The sequence below is a fragment of the Amblyomma mixtum genome, chromosome 2 (genome assembly GCF_055824585.1).
Source record: "Amblyomma mixtum isolate Tamu chromosome 2, ASM5582458v1, whole genome shotgun sequence".
Taxonomy (NCBI): domain Eukaryota; kingdom Metazoa; phylum Arthropoda; class Arachnida; order Ixodida; family Ixodidae; genus Amblyomma; species Amblyomma mixtum.
In genome coordinates this window covers 244,796,356-244,817,799 of record NC_143013.1, presented here as the reverse complement: position 1 = coordinate 244,817,799, position 21,444 = coordinate 244,796,356, and the positions used below count along the sequence as shown (strand labels likewise).

At 50.4% G+C, this 21,444-nt stretch overlaps 1 protein-coding gene across 2 annotated transcripts in view; it reads left to right on the top strand.

Moving 5' to 3' along the window:
* Positions 1-1,733: 1,733 nt before the first annotated feature.
* The window catches only part of LOC149363294 (glutathione hydrolase 1 proenzyme-like), an 86,903-nt gene continuing 67,192 nt past the window's right edge, over positions 1,734-21,444 (top strand). For both annotated transcript variants that reach the window (XM_089573439.1, XM_089573440.1), the window contains exons 1-2: positions 1,734-1,853; positions 14,154-14,447. In XM_089573439.1, the coding sequence (XP_089429565.1) occupies positions 1,840-1,853; positions 14,154-14,447 (308 nt within the window). In that variant the 5' untranslated portion in view covers positions 1,734-1,839. The remainder of the gene's footprint in view (positions 1,854-14,153; positions 14,448-21,444) is intronic.

The following is a 21,444-nucleotide window of genomic DNA, read 5'->3' as shown; positions in this document are numbered from 1 at the left end:
ATTAAAAAAAAAAATTTGTGATAGCGCATACATGTGTTGCTCGATTTCTTTGCCTCAATCTATCGAAAGGGTGAAACAGCTTATTTGCTGCGCTCAAATTTCGCATTAGGAAGTAACGTAATCGTCGGTAATTTTTTTCAGCAGCGTCCGCTCCGGCGGACGATGATGTCCTCAGACGCAGTTGTTGTTGCTGCGACGCGCGGCTTTTCTTTCCTTTTTCTCTTTCCTCTGATCTTTTAACTCTCCTCTATCTGCACACAGATCCGGGTTGTGACAAGAGCCCTAGAAGTCGCCGAACGGCTCGGGCTCATGGCCACTTGATGGGGCTATAACCCCACACCGTCAGATACATTTGTAGACGAAAATAAAGTTTATCCTCCTCCTCCTCCTCTATCTGCACGTGGCAGCGGTGGTGGCTTGGCTCGAGCCAGTAGGCAGGCCCGTGCAATTTCCTTTTCATCCTTCTCTCAGTCAGAACAACAACAACACAGAGGAAGGGAGGAAGTGGGAGTGAAATAAGGTAAAGATAGAAGGGCCGTAATGAAGAAAATGAAAATTGTATTTGAGGAAACGGAATTACGCAGTAACTGCCTGACACATCTCGGTGGACATCCGTCAAAATCGTGACACCTCTGCTGACAAGCTTCTGCTGACAGCCTTCTGTCGACAACGATGAGGCATTAAAGGCTTTCGTCTTAAAACACGACGGTCAGTCAATGACAACGTTGCGCCGTTATTGGCAGTAGATGGCCTTCAGAATACTATCAGCTGACGAAAGACGCCTTGCTTGCCCTGGGTGGCCCGCTTCATGGAATGACTCCAGCTCGTCGGAATTAAAGAGAGAGAGAGAGAGCATGCGTAGCGTTCAGTCAATAATGCTCCGGCTGGCATAGGCGACAAATTCTTCAGCATTCGAGTGCGTGGTAGTAATCGGAATCTAACATAAGAGCTGCAAATTAAAAGAGAGGATGCATGTGCAAATACATTTTCTATAAAAAAATCGTCTAAACTTTTTAGATGTACAATCGACAATGCATAAAGAAAAATCACTGTGCGTTGTACTGATTGGCCACTGCAATGCGAAGGTAGAGCAGAAGCAGACGGGAAAGTATCATGGAACTGCTGCATACTTGGAATAACAGATTGGTACTCTGTTAGAATTTGCAAAAAGAAAGAACCCATGGATCACGAATATCTCTTTCCACGAACGCCAGAGCTGGGAATGGACATTGTATGAGCCCGCATGCGCAGTTTAAAGACGAAATAAACCACAACCTGCGCCTATCAATGCATCATGCAGAATCTAGACGCATATCAGTTATCCGGGGAATTTCGCTTTATTTGAAACACATAATTCCGATACTGCAGTTCTCCTCTATCAGTTCTCTTCTTATCGTGCATAGAGAAGAACGGATATCATAAGAATGTAAAAAAAGAATAGATCAACATCACCACCAACATAACTTCGTTCCAATCTTCGTCAATAACAAAAGCAAAGTTGGAGAAGAAAAAGAGTGTGAAAGACGAAAAAGAAGAAAGGGAAGAAGGAGAAAGAAAAAGAGTAGTAGTACCAGTCATTCCACTACTCCACTTCGCCGCCTCATGCCTTTTTCTCCCTGCGCAAATACTATACGGTTTTCCTCGGCTTTCACCACCATACCTTGGCCATTTCACCCGCATGCGTATGCGCCGTGTTCACTGAGGTAAACGAGAACACGGTGTCGTCTAGAAGAAGAAAAGGAAGCGGTTGCGGTGTCGGTGGGCGGCCGCGTCAGCAAGGGCAGCAGCAACAAGGTCGTTCTTGTCCCGGCCCAGGGAGCATCACTCAACGCACCGACGATGAGTGCTCCGGAGTAAGTGCACATTTTCGTGTGAAGCCTTTCTGTGTGGTTAAGCGGGAGTAATAAGGCAGACAGAATCGGTGGCCATCTTGCCTCGAGCAACTGATGATTCGAAGTCCGAGGTGGTGGCGTCTCTAAAGTCTAGTCCCCTCGTAGTTGCCCCTTTCATGCTCTCGAGGTTTTTCTGGAAGTTGTGACTAGGGTAATTCTGCTATCATTGAAATACAGTTCATTTTGTCCCTTGGAGACACGGCAGTGGCATGTCTTCATAAATCGAAGGGACGCGCCTCAGCAGTCGGGAAGAGCGGACGTGTCTCACGTCGGCTCCGCCGAATTTTATGATCCTTTCCCGAAGCATTTGCCGAAGCGCTGCGACACCATCTGGCTACACTTCCAGAACAACGAGGAGACCACCCACCCTTGTTCAGGTGGGACCGTTTTCTCAAATCCTTCGAGAATTTGAAGACCAAGCGGATCGCGCGAGTTGCTAAGCCTAACAGTTAGGCCACGACTCAGCTGCCCGCCGCGGCTCCGCGGGCAAATTCTGCCGCAAACCATGACGACCCTGATGGGATACGACCCGGAGGGGATGCAGATTGTCACCATGCCGCAGGCGAAAACCCCAGTTTTCGACAAGGTTACGGAGGCGATTATCCAACGCAAGATAGAAGAGTGGGAACGCGCATCAGCCCGTGACAACCACTCGGCACGGCAAAAAGGTCGAACGCCAGATGGACGCGTCACCGCGGCAGGGGATACGCCGCTGCAGCAGACGCCCCGCACGCAAGTCAAGCGTTGGAAGCCTCCTCCGCAGCCGCGTCTGGACAAGCAAGATGCAGTGATCATAATCAAACCTAAAGGAACGCTGGATCTCAGCAAATTCAGGGGAAGCAACGCGGTCGGAGACGCCTTGCACATTGCTGCTGGCGTCGACAAGGGCTCAGCCGAGCTCAGCGTTTGGCCCATATGGGAACAGAACATCATCGTCGTCGGGGCGCGAGACGCCCAAATAATCAGAAAGATCCTGGCAATTCACGAAATTCAGCTTGGGGACAAGGCACAGGCAGGGTACTCCTACCTCCGCCCCTCCGACGACACTTGCAAAGGAGTAATACAAGTGGACCCGAGGGTTTCCAACGAAGACATCACGAACGCGCTTCGCTCCCCGGACGCACCAGTGGTGAGCGTGAGAAAATTAGGTTCCTCCAACGTGGCGGCCATCACGTTTGAAGGAAGAGAGGTTCCGTTTCACGTCTTCTACTACGGTGAAGCGGTTCCAGTACGCCTATACAAGAAAACAACGCCAGCCTGCGCACTGTGCGGGAAACTTGGACACCGGGCGGATGTTTGCCCTTGCCCTTCGAAGTCAAGATGTCCGCAGTGCGGTCAGCAAGATGCTCCAGAATCCCACGACTGCCAACCCAAGTGCACGGTCTGCGAAGGTCCACATCCCATGGGGTCGAATCAGTGCAAGTACAAGTACCGAACATCACAAAAAACCAAGCCCAAGACAGGAGAATTCAACCACCGGTCAAGATCCAGGCTTCGGAACCGGTCTGGCAGCAGAGGTCCATCGAGCAGCGGGGACCGACTGACCCACCAGGACCAGTCCAGCGACAACTCAGCACCACCCGGCTCACGCTCTTCAAGCAATGGACCTGGGACTACCGATAATGTGTCGCCCAACAACGGCAGTCGTCCAGCCGAGAAGACAACAGGACCCCATAACAAGGAGCAGCGCAACGGCATCAAGGTGAGCTGGGCAGATGTAGCTGCCTCCTCCCCCGAAGCGTTGGCTTACAAACGACTTAAAGCAGAGATAGAACAACTAAAATCAGAAAATAGCACATTGAAACAGCAGTTAGTCATCGCAGTCAATCCAAACAACACATTACCTCCATCGACGCAACAGGCATGTCCGATGGAAGAAGATAGGGCAGAGCTACACCCTCCGTCTCCACACCAGTTAGATGCTAGCACCCCCGAGAGGCAAGCAACTACACCAGACGCACCCCACCAGGCACCAACTCCGCAGGCACCACCATCGCAGGCACTAAAGCAGCAATATACAGAGCACCCCCAAACCCAGGAACGCATCACTCGCTTGGAAAAAACAATTCAAGACCTCATTGAAAATAAATTACAAATTATGATCGAGACGACAATCAAAAGTATGTTCGAATCAGTTATTAAACCCATGATAGAAAACCTCGAACCAGTTTTAATAAGGATGCAATCGCAGGAGATCAGAATTGACCGCAAACTTCAGGAATTATCAGATGTTTCTCACAACAGAGGCACAAAGCTGCAGGGTAAAATGGGAACTCGTCGTCTGCCAAGCACTCAGCCAGATCTACAACCTGAGGGCGCACCACATGATGAGGCACAAGTTTCTAGCGTTCAGCATGGCTCCACAATGTAGACATAAACTTACTATCCTACAGTGGAACTGCAGGGGACTAAAACGGAAGAGGGAAACATTACAGCAATACATAGACTCTCATCCCGATACGCCGCAAATAATAGCCCTGCAAGAAGTGAATATGGAGGCTAAGATCAGAGGATACTCAACACATCAAACAAATCCCTCGACATGCATCTTGGTCCACAAATCATGCACGGCAATCACTGTAGACCTTAATCTAGACAGCGACATTGAATATACCTTCATAAAAATACTGCCACAGCACAGAAACAGCAAGGGCACCTATATACTGAATATATATAGTCGCCCCAAACAGCACCGCGTAGCCTTCGACGTGATCTTTCTTAAAGCCCTAAGAGAAGCCCAAAAAGCTCCCCTAGCTATAGTTGGCGACTTTAATTCTTCTAGCTCCCTATGGGGATACCCCAGGGAAGACACGAAAGGCAGAAAACTAGCATCCGCCATCGCTGACATGGCCCTGACCCTACTCACGAACCCGCAGCACCCGACGCGAGTCGGCACCAGCGTAACGCGGGATACTTCTCCCGACCTCACGCTCGTCCGCAATGCCCGCAACTATGAGTGGCTCAATACAGGAGAGACCCTAGGCAGCGATCACTACCTGCTGCAGACCATCTTCGAAAGCAACAAGCACAGAAAACCACGAGGGCAAGCCAGAATAACAGACTGGGAGACATTCAGAAAGGACACCAAACTAACCACATCCGAACAAATAACCAGCTACGAAGATTGGGCGGCTTCCATTCTCGACCTTAAAGAAAAGCTCACAAAGTCTCTTGCCACCACGGAGGACCACCCAGCTGTTGACAACCACCTCCTACACCTTTGGAAAGCAAGACGTAGTCATATAAAACGGTGGAAAAAACAGACACAATAGGAAACTAAGACTTCGAATAGCCAAGCTTACTATTCAAGCAGACCAATACGCATGGGACCTCGCTCGCACCAATTGGCTAACGAAGTGCGAATCCCTCAAAGGCCGCCTAGACACCAAGGCTACATGGAACCTTCTGCGATGCCTAATTGACCCTCCGAAAGCGAAGAGTGAACAACACAGAAATTTGCATCGAGCCCTACACAGCTTTCAAGGCACGGATCATGAACTCGTGGATGAACTGACGCGTCGCTATATCTGCACCGCGCGAGACCCACAACCCTACAATAAGGAGTACCGTGGGGAACCGAACGAAGACCTAGACAGAGATTTCACTTCAGAGGAAATCATTGCAGCACTAGCAGATATGCGCCGAGGCACAGCCCCGGGACAAGACAAAATTACTGTCGGACTTCTGGCCAATCTCGGCACGGAGGCTCTGCAGCAACTCACGGATTACATAAACGAATGTTGGCGTACCGGCACCATTCCACAAGCATGGAAAACAGCCAATGTACACTTTATTCCCAAACCCGGCAAGAAAATCAGCATTGAAAACCTGCGCCCCATATCCCTCACGTCGTGCGCAGGCAAACTCATGGAAAAGGCAGTCCACACCCGTCTCTCCAATTATCTTGAGGACAATGAGCTACTGCCACACACGATGTTTGGATTCCGGGCACACTTGTCCACCCATGATGTGCTTCTGCAAATCAAACGTGAAGTCATTGATCCCGCACGCACAAACAGTAACCGAGCGCTTCTAACACTTGACCTCAAGGGAGCGTTTGACAATGTCAAGCACTCAACAATCCTCAACAACCTCCAATGCATGAACTGCGGACAGCGAGCCTACTCGTACATCTGCGATTTCCTTACGGACAGAACCGTCAACATCAGCACCGGCTCAAAACACACAACGCAAGTGAAGATGGGCACGAGAGGCACTCCGCAAGGGGCAGTACTATCCCCACTTCTCTTCAACATTGCACTCCTAAATCTCCCACCTCTTCTCAATCAGGTACAGGGCATACGCCACGCCCTGTACGCTGATGATATAACCATCTGGACAACCACGGGAAGTATGGGAATGATTGAAGAACAACTACAAACCGCGGCGACAACAGTTCAAAATTATGCCCGGGTGTGTGGACTAACGTGCTCACCCAAAAATCCGAACTGATAGTCTTCCGTCAACGCAAGAATCAAGACACCATCAATATCCGCGTAGACAACCCACCCATCAAGGAAGTTCAGACCATGAAGATACTGGGTCTGTACATAAATATCAACGGCAACAACCTTCTTGCCCTCCAGAAACTACGGCTCGTGAGCGAGCAAGTCGCCAGGATGATCGCCAGGATAACGACGCGCAAATCAGGGATGCGAGAAGACGATACTCTGCGACTGGTGCAAGCTTTCGTTGTAAGCCGCGTCGTCTACGTAGCGCCCTACCTCCGCCTTAAGAAGCGTGACATCAAAAACCTCGACATCATAATCAGAACTGCCTACAAGAAGGCCCTGGGACTCCCTCTTGCGACATCGACGGACCGGCTCTTGCGACTGGGTGTGCACAACACGATCGATGAGCTGATAGAGGCACACCTTACGGCGCAGGTGGTACGGCTCTCCACAACTCGAACTGGCCGACAAGTCCTGAGTGATTTAAACATCAATTGCCCCCGACAGCTAGACACCAAAACCGACATCCCAGCCTCATGGAGAGGACAACTCAAGGCAGCTCCACTACCCAGGAATATGCACCCTGATTTTCACCAGTCAAGACGACAAGCACGAGCCGAAGCCATGAAAAGACACTACGGCGGGCGCGAGGGCGTGTTCTATGTCGATGCTGCGGGTCCCGAGCAGGGAATGACGGCCGTCGCGGTAGTGCACCAAAATACAACAGTAGACGGACTAGTACTGGCTAGCCAGGACATACTGGCTGCGGAAGAAGTGGCGATTGCTCTAGCTGCAACACACACTAGCTCAATATACATTCTCACAGATTCACAGACAGCGTATCGCAATTACCTCAGGGGCAGGGTCGCACCGCTAGCAGCTAAAATCCTGCAAGATAGCTACATCCGTGGCTACCAACCCACATACAAACACTTAATATGGGTACCAGGTCACCAGGGCATCCCAGGGAACGAGAGCGCACATGCCTCAGCCCGAGCATTTCTCCCCCGGGCACCCAGTGCGGATGCCGTGGAACCTCCTACCCCACTACTAACTTACAATGACATACTTCAGCACTTAAGATTATCCCGTCGGGTCTACCCTCCGCCGGCTAAGACACTAGATAAAGGGGAGGAACAACACCTCCGAAAGCTACAGACCAACACTTACAACAACCCACGAAGACTACATGCCATAGACCCGGAGTCATTTGACTCACAATGCAAATTCTGCGGGGAGAAGGCGGACCTGTACCATATGGTATGGGCCTGCCAACGAAATCAGGCGATCACTGTTAATAACCAGCCAACGCAGGAGGGGTGGGAGGCAGCTCTGTCCAGCACGGACGGAAAGAGTCAAAAGCAACTCATCGAAAGAGCCCGGACAGCAGCCTACGCCAATGGGGTTCCGGACTGAGAGCTCCAACCACGGCTACAACCTCCTAAACCATTTCATTAAAATATTTTCACCACCTTCATAAATCGAAGGGGAAAATGGTATAATCCCGCCCTTTGAATTCGGGATGTGATGAAGTGAGTAAAAATGCTCAAGGTTCTAAATACATTCTGAATATTTTCTGATGATGCTGTCTGGGCTTTGTGGCAGCACATTGCCCTAGACACAACTAATTGGTCAGTGCATACAGTTGTCCTTGCTTTGTTTGCACATTACATGCATAGCGTCCGTTAAACCTGCAAAGTGGCAAAGTCAGTCCTTGCTAACAGAAGCTATTTTTAAAGGAGCTCTTAATGCGTGTGCGCTTTCTTTATACCTCACATTTAGGACGCCGTGGTGGCTCAGTGGTAATTGTGTTCGGCTGCTGACTCGAAAGACGCGGGTACGATCCCGGCAGCGGCGGTCAAATTTCGATGGAGGCGAAATTCCAGAGGCCCGTGTATTGTGCGATGTCAGTGCACGTTAAAGAACCCCTGGTGGTCGAAATTTTCGGAGCCGTCTTTCATAGCCTGAGTCACTTTGGGACGTTGAACCCCATAAACCAAACCAAACCAAACTAAACCGACTGGTATACCCGAGTGAACCGGATGAGCTTCTACGTAAGCCCATGTAGCCACCAACCGGGTCTAGCAGATTTGCTTGGTTTTCTCGAACATGCGGGAGCATATAGCCCATGTGCGCAAGCTAAGAAATTCCTGTGTAAACAGCCAAGTGTTTTCAAAACGCTTGCTTCAGGTGGCTGCAGACATAATCACCCTGTTCCCCTGTTCTTCTGAAGAGCGCTAGGAGAAACGGCAGTTGCAAAGGTGACGGGCTTGTGTTGCTCTTGACGAGCTGAGAAATCAAAAGCATGCCAAGGCCTACACAAGCTACGAGTTATGGATCCGCTCACAGTGACACGAGGGACTCCGCAACCCCATACCAGGGCCATGTTTTGTAAAGATTTCCGAATTCATTTCATTTCGTCGCGACCTCAGGCATGACATAAACAACACGAGGCATAAGTAAGCAAACGAAAGATCACAAACGCGGCTCCATCGCTAGTCACCCTACGGCCCCATACTCGGGCCGTGCTCCGCCGATTTCATCGCAGAACCACTGCAGTTTCCTCATAGGTTTCCTTGCTAAGTCCAGATTAGTGCGACTAAGGTGTCCACTATCCCAGGGGGCCATCCCCAACCCAACCCGGGAGGACTGGGAGGCGACCCTGCTCGGCTGCCACGACTTACAGGCCCAACAAGCCTTAGTCGGGCGTGCCCGGGAGGCGGCCACCACCACTGGGGTCCGATACTAGGGACCTCCACCTAGTGCTTGTAAGGATCGGTCCCTTACGGGCTGATCCAAACATACCTCCTGTTCATTCTTAATAAATGTTTTCACCACCACCACCAGGGGGCCAGTTATGCGCCTTTCCTTTGCTTTAGAAGCTCCCGCTCATCAATTTCCGTAGCCCTTCACTACGGCGTCTCTCATAGCCGTAGTCGCTTTGGGACGTTAAACCCCACAAACCAAACCAAACCATCTTCATCGGTTTCGTAGCTTAAACTGCGACTGAGGTGTCCATGGTCCCAGGGGGGCCAGTTATGTACCTTCGTTTCCTTTGCTTTATATGAAGGTCAAATGAAGGTGAAATCTCCAGACATGGTGACCTTCGCTTTACCTAGCGTAGTGAAGCTTTCGCTTCAAAAAATGGCTGATTGAAATCTAGAGGTAACGTAAAGTTTGCTGCGCATGTATGCTTTTTTTTTCATCTGTTGTTGTTGTTAGTGGCTATTTATTGCTAAGAAAAATAAAAAAATGCCGACGATTACGTCACTTCCTAATGCGAAATTTGAGCGCAGCTCATCAGCTGTTCCAGCTTTTCGATATACTAAGGCAAAGAGTTGCAGCAAGACATTTATGGACAATTACAGGCAGCTTGTTATTTTTCACACATTTTCCTTCATCAAGAAACACTGCACTAACAGTTCTTGATTGCCATGAAGGATGCTTTGTGGTCGGAGAAATTTATAGATATAAGTTCGATTTTCTGCAACAATGCCTGGCCCTCAAAGGCGAGGTCCATGCAAGTATTTCGCGAGGTTGTCGAAGCCTTGGGAGGCGTTACGAGCGAGAGGAACGTGATGTTCTCCCGCATAATTGGTAAGAAATTATTGTTTGTCTCTGTATGCAAAAATTCAGGGTGCACTTTGACTGTCTAAAGTGCGTAGAGGCGAAAGCGTTTTCCGCACCACTTTGCCTATGTGACACTGGTGACGTCACCTCTGGATGATGTCACACATAATTGATGACAAATTAATGGCAAATTACTATACACTCAGCACTAATTGACTGCTAATTAATGGCGCTTAAGCTTAGTCTTTAGGAGTGGAACGCGACAGCGTGTTGTAGCGCAGCCAGGGAGTCCACGGAACGCCACCATCCGTTCGGCGCGATGCCTTGCCCTTTGAACGCAACGCAAGGAAGGGAGGAAGTAGGAGTGAAAGAAGAAAGAGAAAGAGGGGCCGTAATGAAGAAACTGAAAATTGTATTTGAGGAAAGGAAATTACGCAGTAAATGTCTCACATATCTTGGTGGACACTTGTCAAAACGCGGACACATCTGCCGACACGGCTGCCGACACGGCTGCTAACGACAGTATGAGGCATTAAAGGCTTTCGCCTTAAAAGGAGGGTCTGAGAGAAGAAAGGAAGGAAGAGATGCCGCAGTGTAGGACTCCAGAATGATTTCGACCACCTGGGGATCTTGAGCACTTACATCGCATAGCACACAGGCGCCTTTTCAGACACGCATTTCCTTCCCTTAAAACCAATTTTCATTTCATTTCATTTTCCTTAAGGCCCTTACGGCGCGGTTCAAGGTATCCACCGAGATATGAGAGAGACAGGCGTCGTTTCCTTTCCTTAAAACCAATTTTCTTTTCATTTTCCTTCCCTTACGGCGCGGTTCGGGTGTCCACCGTGACGTCACGTAGTTCGCGTATGCGCACCTGTGGCTTTTTCTGACGACGGGACCCACGCTAGCCTCGGTGTTGACTAGCCTAGTGAAGCTTTTCGCTTCAAAAGCCAAGCGGGCGTCCCCGCCTTATCTTCTCTTCCTTCAATGTTTACCAAACCACCTTGTTCAAGTGTTACTGTGGTTTGAGCGCCTTTGTGGGGCACTTCATACTTGTGTAGTAGACCGCCGCGGTGGCTCAGTGGTTACGGCGCTCGGCTGCTGACCCGAAAGACGCGGGTTTGATCCCGGCCGCGGCGTCTGAATTTCGATGAAGGCGAAATTCTAGAGGCCTGTGTACTGTGCGATGTCAGTACACGTTAGAGAACCCCAGATGGTCAAAATTTCCGGAGCCCTTCACTCCTCATAGTCCCTCATACCCTGAATTGCTTTGGGACGCTAAACCCTAATAAAACAAACCAAACCATACTTGCGTAGTAGGAGACTACTTGGTTTGGTTTTGGTTTAATCGCATTTAAGGTCGCAAAGTAACTCAGGCTATGAGGGACGCCGTAGTGGAGGGTTCCGGATAATTTCGGCCACTTCGGGTTAACGTGCACCGACATCGCACAGTACACAGGCCTCTAGCATTTTGCCTCTACCAAAATGCCACCGCCCTGGCCGGGATCGAACCCGCGTTGTTGTAGCGAGAGCTACACTACGCCAGCCGCTTCGCGAAGTCAGTGTGACTGAGCGCTGAGCCGTGGCACCACGGGCAAGGCGTCGCGCCGAACGGGTGATGCGTTCCTTCGTAAAATTGGAAATTGGTTTTTGAGGAAAGAGAATACGCAGGAACTGTGTAACATATCTCTACGGACGCCCGAACCACGCCATAGAGGAAGGGTAAACAGTGGGATCAAAGAGGTGGTTTATGGGTTATGAGGGTTAAAGGTCCTAATGATACTCGGCTATGAGGGACGCCGTTGAGAAGGGCTCCGGAAAATTCGACCACATGAGGTTCTTACGTGCACACTCATCGCATGGCCTACCTGGTCGCCATACATGCGGAGTTTCGCGAGTGCTGTGTCCGGTCTGCGTTGTTGGTGAATAAAAAGGCCAGGTTGCGGATCCCCTTGGCCTCTCTAACCGGACGGAGTTGAAGTAAAGGGTCGTCCCGAGGGGAGGGACCATTCTGGACAAATTGTGATTTGGTGTGGCAAGGAGGGGGACCTTATACGGGAGCACACCACAGGCATTTTCTGGAATATGTATGAAGTATGTGCATCCCAATATTTGCTACATAAGGCGTGAAAAGAATTTCATCGTCGAGGCGCGCTTCGTGACGAAAAAAATTATAGGGACCTCTGCTTGCGTAATGGCAAAGAGATGGCATTAGACGCTATTGATGCATTTGGAAGCGACTTCTCTAGTGGTATGGTGACGTCTTTTCCCCGCAAGCAATGGGCGAACTTTCACCAATGGCACATTTTTTTCGGGGTGAATTTTTACTGCTGTCCCATGATTATTGGCCGCAACTGTACAAAGCTGCTGGTTCTGTGGTACGGACTGTTTACTCTGGCGAAGGTCAAGGTAGGTAACCGCACCTGACGCCCAAACCCGGACCTTGATGGAGAGTACACTTCCTCTCAACCCCGAACCCACCCATCCATTTATATACCAATCATTTCTGGGAAGACTCTCAATAATTTTCAAAAATATGTTTTTTGAGGAAAAGGTATGACTTTTTCAGCATACTATACCAGCGTTCGCGGACACCAGAAAACCGGTGAATCGTCTAAAGTAGTAAGCTGGTTAACTAGTTTTAATAATTAAATATTAACTAGTAGGGTTATGTGCCTAGTTAGATTTGCAGCCGGTCGTTAGTAATAGCCATATCAGTTTCTAGAATTTCGAAAACACGATTACGTGGGTTCGATCCCGGCCGCGGCGGTTGAATTTCTTTGGAGGAGAAATTCTAGAGGCCCGTGTACTGTGCGATGTCAGTGCACGTTAAAGAACCCAGGTGGTCGAAATTTCCGGAGCCCTCCACTACGGCGTCTCTCATAGCTTTAGCCGCTTTGGGACGTTAAACCCCATAAACCAAACCAAACCGAAAACACTATTATCCTTGGCGCTGTGGCTCGACAAAATTTGGTTGCATCGTGCTAAAATACATGCACTTTCGAAAAGGATGCAGGCAAAGCAACCTTTCCAGTGCACTTAAGAAGTCAAAAAATTTGGCAGAGGCTTAGCTTGGTTAAGCGCGGTAAGTTGCGAAAGCAATAGCCCTGGCTGCGCCTGGTTTGGCTGGCGGTGTGTCTTGGTAGTGCTCAGTAAAGCTTATGTTTATGAAAGTTTTGCCCATTTGTTTTACATGGCATTATACTCATCACACGAGGGTCCTCACGTGCTGGGAGATTTATGCGTGCCTCGGTCGCCAAAACGAGCGGCTGACGCTAACAGATGATTGTCTAGAAGCTTCCCTCTTCTTTCACTCCCACTTCCTCCCTTCCTCCACGGTGCGGTTGGGGGTCCACCGAGATGACAGAGAATTTCTTTTCCTCAAAAAGCGTTGCGTTCAAAGGGCAAGGCATCGCGCCGAACGGATGGTGGCGTTCCTCCCTTCCTGTGGTTCGGGTGTCCACTGAGATGACAGAGAATTACTGCGCCATGCCTTGCCCTTTGAACGCACCGCTTTTTGAGGAAAGAAAATGGCGCAGTAATTCTCTGTCATCTCTGTGGACACCCGAACCGACCGCTAAGCGCGCCGCGCGCGGCAGGAGCGGGAGTTAGGCCGCGCTTGGTAGCTGCGGCCTCGCTACGCGACGGCGCAAGTTGGAGCCCCGCTCTTGCAGCTGTGACGTCAGACGGCTAAGCGCGCCGCGCGTGGCAGGAGCAGGAGTTAGGCCGCGCTTGGTAGCTACCGGCCTCGCTACGCGATGGGCTGAAAGTGCAACTAGTGTTGCTTTCGCAATAAAAGCCAAATTTTATCGAACCACAACGCCAAGTGTAATCGCGTTTTCGATATTACGACCAGTTGCAAACATCTAATTATGCCTAGGCGCCTACCTCTACTAGTCAAATAGTTAATTATTAAAAAATTAGTTAACCAGTTAACTAGCTTACTACTTCAGTCTACAAACCGGTTTTCTCGTGTCCGCCAGCACTGGTAACGCTATGCTAAAAAGCCGTATTTTTTCCTGAGAAAGCCTATAGTTGAGAATTATTGCAAATCTTCTCTGAAACACCTGGCATGCAGGCTATACGGCAATTCGTGGTTGTTAAGTGGCGCTAATTCGCCGCCGTGTGTGGCGTCATCAATGACTTAAATCAGTTCGCTCAACAGCTAGCGCTGAAATGCCCTTTCCCTTTCTGCGAACAAACTCAACGCACTCAGCGTCCCGCATTGCCGCTTGCGCAGGGGGGACGAAGGCAAGGGGGGCAGCCCGGCGGCAACCGTAGTCGCCGAAGGCGGCGCGCCCCCCACGGGCACAGGCGGCGAGACCAAGGCTCCCTCAGGCTACAGCTCGACGACGGTGGCGCTGGGCCTGTGCGGCTGTTGCTGCTGCACCTTCATCGCGGTCGTCGCCATTTCCACCCTGCTGGCCATCTGGGAGGCGTACGCGGAGCTCAGGCAGCAGCTCATGCCAGAGAAGTTCGAGTACGGCCAGTGGGCGACCGTCTCCGACGTGAGCGAGTGCTCCAACGTCGTACAGTAAGCGCCCCTTGCGGAATCACGCGGGGAGAAAAAGAAGGAAGAAGCCAATCTATTAGGTGCTCGGGTGAAAACGAGTGCAATCGGACACACCGTTCCCTGGCAGTAACAGGGCTCGATCTGTGCTACTGTTGGTTCGTCTGGCAGCCTGCCATTGGTGTAACGATGTTGTAGAGCTAAGATAACCGGCTCACTGTATGGCGGAAGCTAAGGACCTTGTCAGCACAGCTGCACCCTATTAGCAGCTGGACGACGCTAGGTTAAGAAAATTAGAGCTTAAATAACTTGGTGAATATGTATTACCCTGTGGAATTACTTCGTACGGATTTTGTTCGGACACCTTGAAGATTCGAGTAAATAGCAATGTTAACAAATGCCGCAAAATATACAGCATATGGTGTTTCAACGGATGGTACGATTAAAAAGAGCATGGCTAAGTTTTCAGACGTTTTACTTACAGAGAGGATACGTAAGTACGTAATATATACAAAACAATATTTCAACCATGCGTTTAAAAGTGTAAAACCTAAAAGCAAATTTAACCAAACTTCAGAATTTCTTTTCATCTGGGCTAGACAACAGACGATTTGAGGCCAAGCGAGTCACGCAAAAATTTGGTGGGGACACTTAAGCTCCGCCTTACGGATCTGACGCTATAGCGTAATTAGTTAATTCCCATATATGCTCAGGCTCATTCTCTGCTTTACATTCATAGATGAATGGGAGTCTTCACATCTCTCCTGGAACAGTGGTGCAGTGGTTAAGCGATGCTCCACTGACCTACGATGGCAGGTGCTGTCTCAGGTGGGGCTTGTACGACAGAGGTTGCTCTTCCCGAGCGACCAATCATTAATTTATCTGCCACCTGTCACGCTGTGCAGTTCGCTGACATTCCGGTGGGCAGGTGGTGATGGCGCCGCAAGGTCACGTGACCTGAGTGGCCCACCTGCCTCCTAAGTGGCTTCTCTCGGGATTTTTCGCTCACGGTCAACGACGCCTGCGGCGACGCTTGATTTTCCACGACACGAGCTCATTAACGCTGTCGCGTTAAAAGCGTGTAGATCACCGCGCACTATTTCCACATGTTTTGTGCTGCCTCTCAGAGCACATTTACGCGCTACAAGAGGTCTTTATTGCAGAAAATTAGCTGCGCTTTAACTACTGCTGAACCAGACAGACAGACAGACAGACAGACAGACAGACAGACAGACAGACAGACAGACAGACGGACAGACAGACAGACAGACAGACAGACAGACAGACAGACAGACAGACAGACAGACAGACAGACGGACGGACGGACGGACAGACGGACGGACGGACGGACGGACGGACAGACGGAGAGACAGACAGACAGACAGACAGACAGACAGACAGACAGACAGACAGACAGACAGACAGACAGACAGACAGACAGACAGACAGACAGACAGACAGACAGACAGACGGACGGACGGACGGACGGACGGACGGACGGACGGACGGACGGACGGAGTATACGCGGCTTGGCGTGTGTAACGTTGAGTGCGTTCCAACGCCTTTCCTTTTAGGTGTCCACTGACCCAGGAGGGGGGGGGGGGGCGGTAGTATTTTTCAGCAGCCCCGTAGGGAACAGCGCTTCACAAGTGATAGTGAGGTGCTGGAAGTGGTAAGGGAATAAGGCTATTTTACTTAGGGCAGGCAGGGAGCGCTGATCCGCATCATAAGATGGAAATAACGAGAGAGCGCGTATGGCTGGTTCTCTCAGATCCTGAATGGCAGTTTACCAATATCCCTAAAGAAACAAGTATTCAATATTTTTTTACAGTTGCAAGTTAACTACGAACATATTAAGGCGAAAGCCTTTAATGCCTCATTGTTGTTGACAGCCGGCTGTCAGCAGAAGCTTGTCAGCAGAGGTGTCACGCTTTTGACGGTGTCCGCCAAGATATGTGAGACAGTTACTGGTAATTTCCTTTCCTCAAATACAATTTTCATTTTCTCCATTACCGCCCCTCTTTCTCTTTCTTCTTGCACTCCCACTTCCTCCCTTCCTGTACGATGCGGTTCAGGTGTCGATGGAGATGACAGAGAGTGAGTGAGTGAAAACTTTATTAGCTCTAGATTCGGATTGTGTTCGGCGGTTTTGAGATGGCTTCGTCCATCTTGCTCAAAGGTCGGTTGCCCTTAGTCCAGGGCTCCGCTGGATGCTGCTGCCAGTTTTGCTCGCCGAATCAGGCCTTCTTGGTCGACCCGGCGATCGCTGGAGAGCACTCCCTCCCATTGCTCCGCACTCGGGTTTGTTATCACTGGTACCACGCTTATCCTCTGGCATGCCCACGTTATGTGGTACAGCATGGGGGGTTCTTGGCACCAAGGGCATTTGTCATTGTATTGTGTTGGATATATTTTGTTGAGTACGTGTAGGTTCGGGTAGGAGCCCGTCTGTAGCTGCCTCCACGCGACAGAGTCCTCTCTGCTAAGGGAGTTGTCCGGTGGTTGATACCGCTTTCTGCAGCCCTTGTAATAATTTAGTATCGCCGAATAATCTTTGGGTACAGGTTCGTTCCCCTCGAGGTCGCCTACGTTGGATGCTCGGTAATAAGTGTACCCTCGAGCTATCCTGTCCGCCTCTTGGTTCCCTGTTACTCCCGTATGTCCCGGCGTCCATACTATCGTATGCCTGATTGGTTCTTCGTTTGTTTTTCGTTGTGTTATGTGGCCCCCAGAGCGGAGTATGCGGAGCGCTCTGTGCCCTATTCTGCCGCGTAGGTAGTTGCGGCATGCTGTTTGTGAGTCTGTAAGGATTTTTAGAGACCGTTTAGACCGATAGCCCTCCGCTGCCGCTAGAGCGACGGCCGCTTCCTCAGCCTCGACTATCGTACAGTCTTGTAGTGATGCGCTGGTGATCTCGCGTAGGGTTGAGTCAATCACCGTTGTTGCCGCATTGCTGTTGTGCTGCCCCGCTGTTCTGGTGTATGTGGCTGCGTCCACGTATACCGTCGTTTCTTGGGGTGCTAATGTCTTTTGTAGGTATTCAGCCCTTGCCTCTCTGCGTGCTTTGTGTAGGTTGGGATCCATGTTCCGGGGTATTGGCGTTACTTTTAGTGTGTTGCGATATTCGTCCGGAATTGTTTCTGTCCTCTGTATTTCTTGAATTTGATCGGCGCGGCCCAGTTTCTTTAGGAGCTCCCTGCCAGATGGGGTCTGTTGTAGTCTGCGCAGTTGGGAGACTAGTTGTGCCTCTCTCAATTCATCGAAAGTGTTGTGTAGTCCTGGGGCTAGGAGCTTTTCGGTTGAAGTGCTGTGAGGGAGGTGGAGTGCGGTTTTGTAGGCTTTGCGTAGAATCACGTCTGCCTGTTGTACCTCACTCTTGATGGGATTGTAGTAGGGGAGGCTGTATGTCACTCGGCTGACTACCAGGCTTCTGACCAACTTGAGTGTGTCCTCCTCTCGCATGCCATGACGTCTGTGTGAGATGCGCGTGATCATGCGGGCCACTTGTAGAGTGGATGCTTTGAGTAGGGCGAGAGTGTGAGTGCAGCGTTGGTTTGACTGTATCCACATCCCCAAGATTCTGATGAGTGTTTTTTCCGGTATCGACTTCCCCTCGAGGTAGACGTTCAACTTTAAGTCGTCGCTAGTGGGGACTGTGCGATTTTGTTTTCCTCTCCAAACTCTTAGGAGCTCTGATTTCTCGGTGGAGCATGCTAGCCCTCTTGCTCTGACGTAGTTCTCTACGCAGGTGGCTGCCTTTGTAATTTCTCTTCTTTCTCTCCGAGCGAGCCTGTGTTGACCCAGATGGTGATGTCGTCGGCATACATGGCATGGTGTATGCCGTCGATTGCTTTTAACTGTTTTGCCAAGCCAATCATGGCTATGTTGAAGAGCGTAGGGGAGATGACCGATCCTTGAGGTGTTCCTTTATTTGGAGTAAGAAATTTGTCTGATCTGAGCTCCCCCAGGCCAATCGTTGCCGTTCTGTTTGAGAGGAAGGCTTTGACGTAGCCGTAGATTCTCCTTCCGCAGTTCAGGTCGTTCATGCCCGTAAGGATAGCCTCGTGACTGACATTGTCATAAGCCCCCTTGATGTCCAATGCCAGTATTATGTTTTCTCCGCTCTTGGGGACGTTCCCAAGTACTTCTTCTTTGATTTGAAGTAGTACATCTTGGGTCGATAGTTTTGCTCTGAAACCGAACATGCTGGGGAGCCGAAAACTCCTGGTTTGCTCCGCACTCGGTAGGGATAACTAACAAACAGAACACAAACACAAACAGCAACCGCGAACAACCTAGACAGGAGGACGCGGAGAAAACAGCGCTGAGACGCGAATTAGAACTATCACGCGCTAGGCAGACAGAGCTAGAGCGCCAAATAGCAGAGCTCACGAAGGCAGTACGAGACCTTAAGTCGAACAGCCCTCCGCAGCCACAAACATTACAAACCCAAGCCCAGTCGCAAACAGGCAACGAGGATCTCACTAAATTTAAGGCAGAAATCCAGCAAATGATGCAGCAGATGATGACAGAGAATTACTGCGCCATTTCCTTTCCTCAAAAAGCGTTGCGCTCAAAGGGCAAGGCATCGCGCCGGAACAGGTGGTGGCGTTCCATGGAGTCTCTGGCAGCGCTACAGCACGCTGTCGCCTTCCACTCCTAAAGGTGAAGCTTAAGCGCCATTAGTTGGTTTATTGGGGTTTAACGTCCCAAAGCGACTGAGGCTATGAGGGACGCCATGGTGTTAATTAGGAGTTAATTAGTATTTAGTAATTAGTAATTGACAATTATTTGTAATTTGTCATTCCTTAGTAATTAGTACTTAATTAGGTGTGACGTCACCAGCGCCACAGAGGCAGCCAAAGTGGTGCGGAAAACGCTTTCGCCTCTACGCACTTTACACAGTCAAAGCGTATTTTTTGTTACAACCAGGGGTTTATTGAGCCGGGAACGTGCGACTGAAACCAGGTGGGGCTGCTTGCTGAGTCTGAGCACGAGACGCGTCTACCTCATTCTCCTTATCTACACATAGCCTCTGTGTTGCGACTGAAAGATCAAAAGGAAATTGCATAGGTTTTCCCACTGGCTCGAGCTGAGCCACAATCTCGGCCACGCACAGAGGGGAGTTGATTGGTTCGGTTTGGTTTATTGGTTGGGGTTTAACGTCCCAAAGCGACTGAGGCTATGAGAGACGCCGTAGTGAAGGGCTCCGGAAATTTCGACCACCTGGGGTTCTTTAACGTGCACTGACATCGCATAGCACACGGGCCTCTAGAATTTCGCCTTCAAGAAATTCAGCCGCCGCGGCCGGGATCGAACCCGCGTCTTTCGGGTGGTGGTGGTGGTAGCAGCCGAGCGCCGTAACCACTAAGCCACCGCGGCGGGGCAGAGGGGAGTTGAAAGTTGTGAGAGAAAAGACAGAAATAACCGACGCGAGTCGCAGCAACCGCGTCCGCGGAAGCGACCACGTCGACTGTAACAGACACCCTGTCCCCCACACATAGCCTCTTCATGGACGTTAACGTTATATAATCAGCGTATGTCATCTACAATACCTCAAGGAGGCTCAGTGGTTATGGCACTCGGCTGCTGACCCTAAAGACGCGGTTTGGATACCGACCGCGGCGGTCGAATTTCGATGGAGGCGAAATTCTAGAGGCCCGTGTACTGTGCAATATCAGTGCACGTGAAATTTCAACTACGATCCGTCACAGCCTGAGTTGCTTTGGGACGTTAAACTCCCATAAACCATAAAACAAGGAAGCTGTGGCTGGTGGAGTAGTACATGTTACCAGCGAGCGTAACCGTCGTTTTCTCATCTGCATTCGCGTTTTTACAAAACAAAAATGATTTTTATGACGGGAAAGGCGCAGTAACAGTCATCTTCTCGGTGGACACCTCAACTACGCCGTGATAAAAGGGATGAAGGAGGTATTGAAACAGGTGAGCGAGCGAAAGGCGTCAGAGTGGAGGGCTCCGGTTAAATTTTGACCGCATTAGGCCACTTCGCTACTGAGCCAGAGTTCTTGAATTCGAACCCGGCCGCGGCGTCTACCTTTCGATCGAGGCGAAACGCAAAGACGCCCGTGTGCTGTGTGATGTCAGTGCACGTTAAAAATGGAAATTACTCCGGGGCGTGTCGGCGGGCCGAAAACGAGAGAATCGACCACCCCTTAACTGTGGAAGAGGTTTACGTGGCCATAAGGAACACGACCAGAAACACGGCAGCAGGTGCGGACAGAATCGATAACTTCCTGATCCGCAACCTGAGCGAGGACCTCATACAAAAGCTCGTAGGCTTTCTTAACAAACATTGGAAGGTTGAGACGGTTCCCGAAGGCTGGAAACACGCCGAATAGTGATACCTAAACCTGGTAAAAAGTTACAAATTGAACACCTCAGGCCCATCTCGCTCACGTCGTGCCTTGGCAAGCTTTGGGAGCGGGTGGGTACTCTAAGGCTGCAAAATTACAGGGAGTACCCCATGCCATGTTCGGCTTCAGACCAAAACTCTCGGCGCAGGACGCACTCCACCAAATACACGAAGATGTGGTACGAAACACACCCACAACGGGTGAAAATTTCATAACGGCCCTAGACATCAAGGGGCATTCGATAACGTCAGCCACGAAGCAATGCTTACGGGCCTAGACGACCTGGACTGCGGACGCACCATACGGATTGCATACGGGATACGGACCCCGCACACCGTTACCTTATAAGGGCCCCTGCTCATCAGCGGTTGGCAGGAAACGAGGCAGCAGACGCAGCCGCCCGCGCGCTCTCTCACCGGGCTGTTTTCTCCTCCCCACCCGATCAGGAACCCGATCCTAATCCGATCTATACCTTCAAAGATATTACAACCTATTATCAAGACAGTCATCGCCTTTACCCTCGCCGATGTAAAGGCCTTAAGAAGGCGGATGAGCGGCTCCTTCTCTGCCTTCTCACCAATACATTTCTGTGCCCGGCAGCACTAAAACATTTTGACCCTTCCTTTAATGGCAGTTGCCCGTACTGT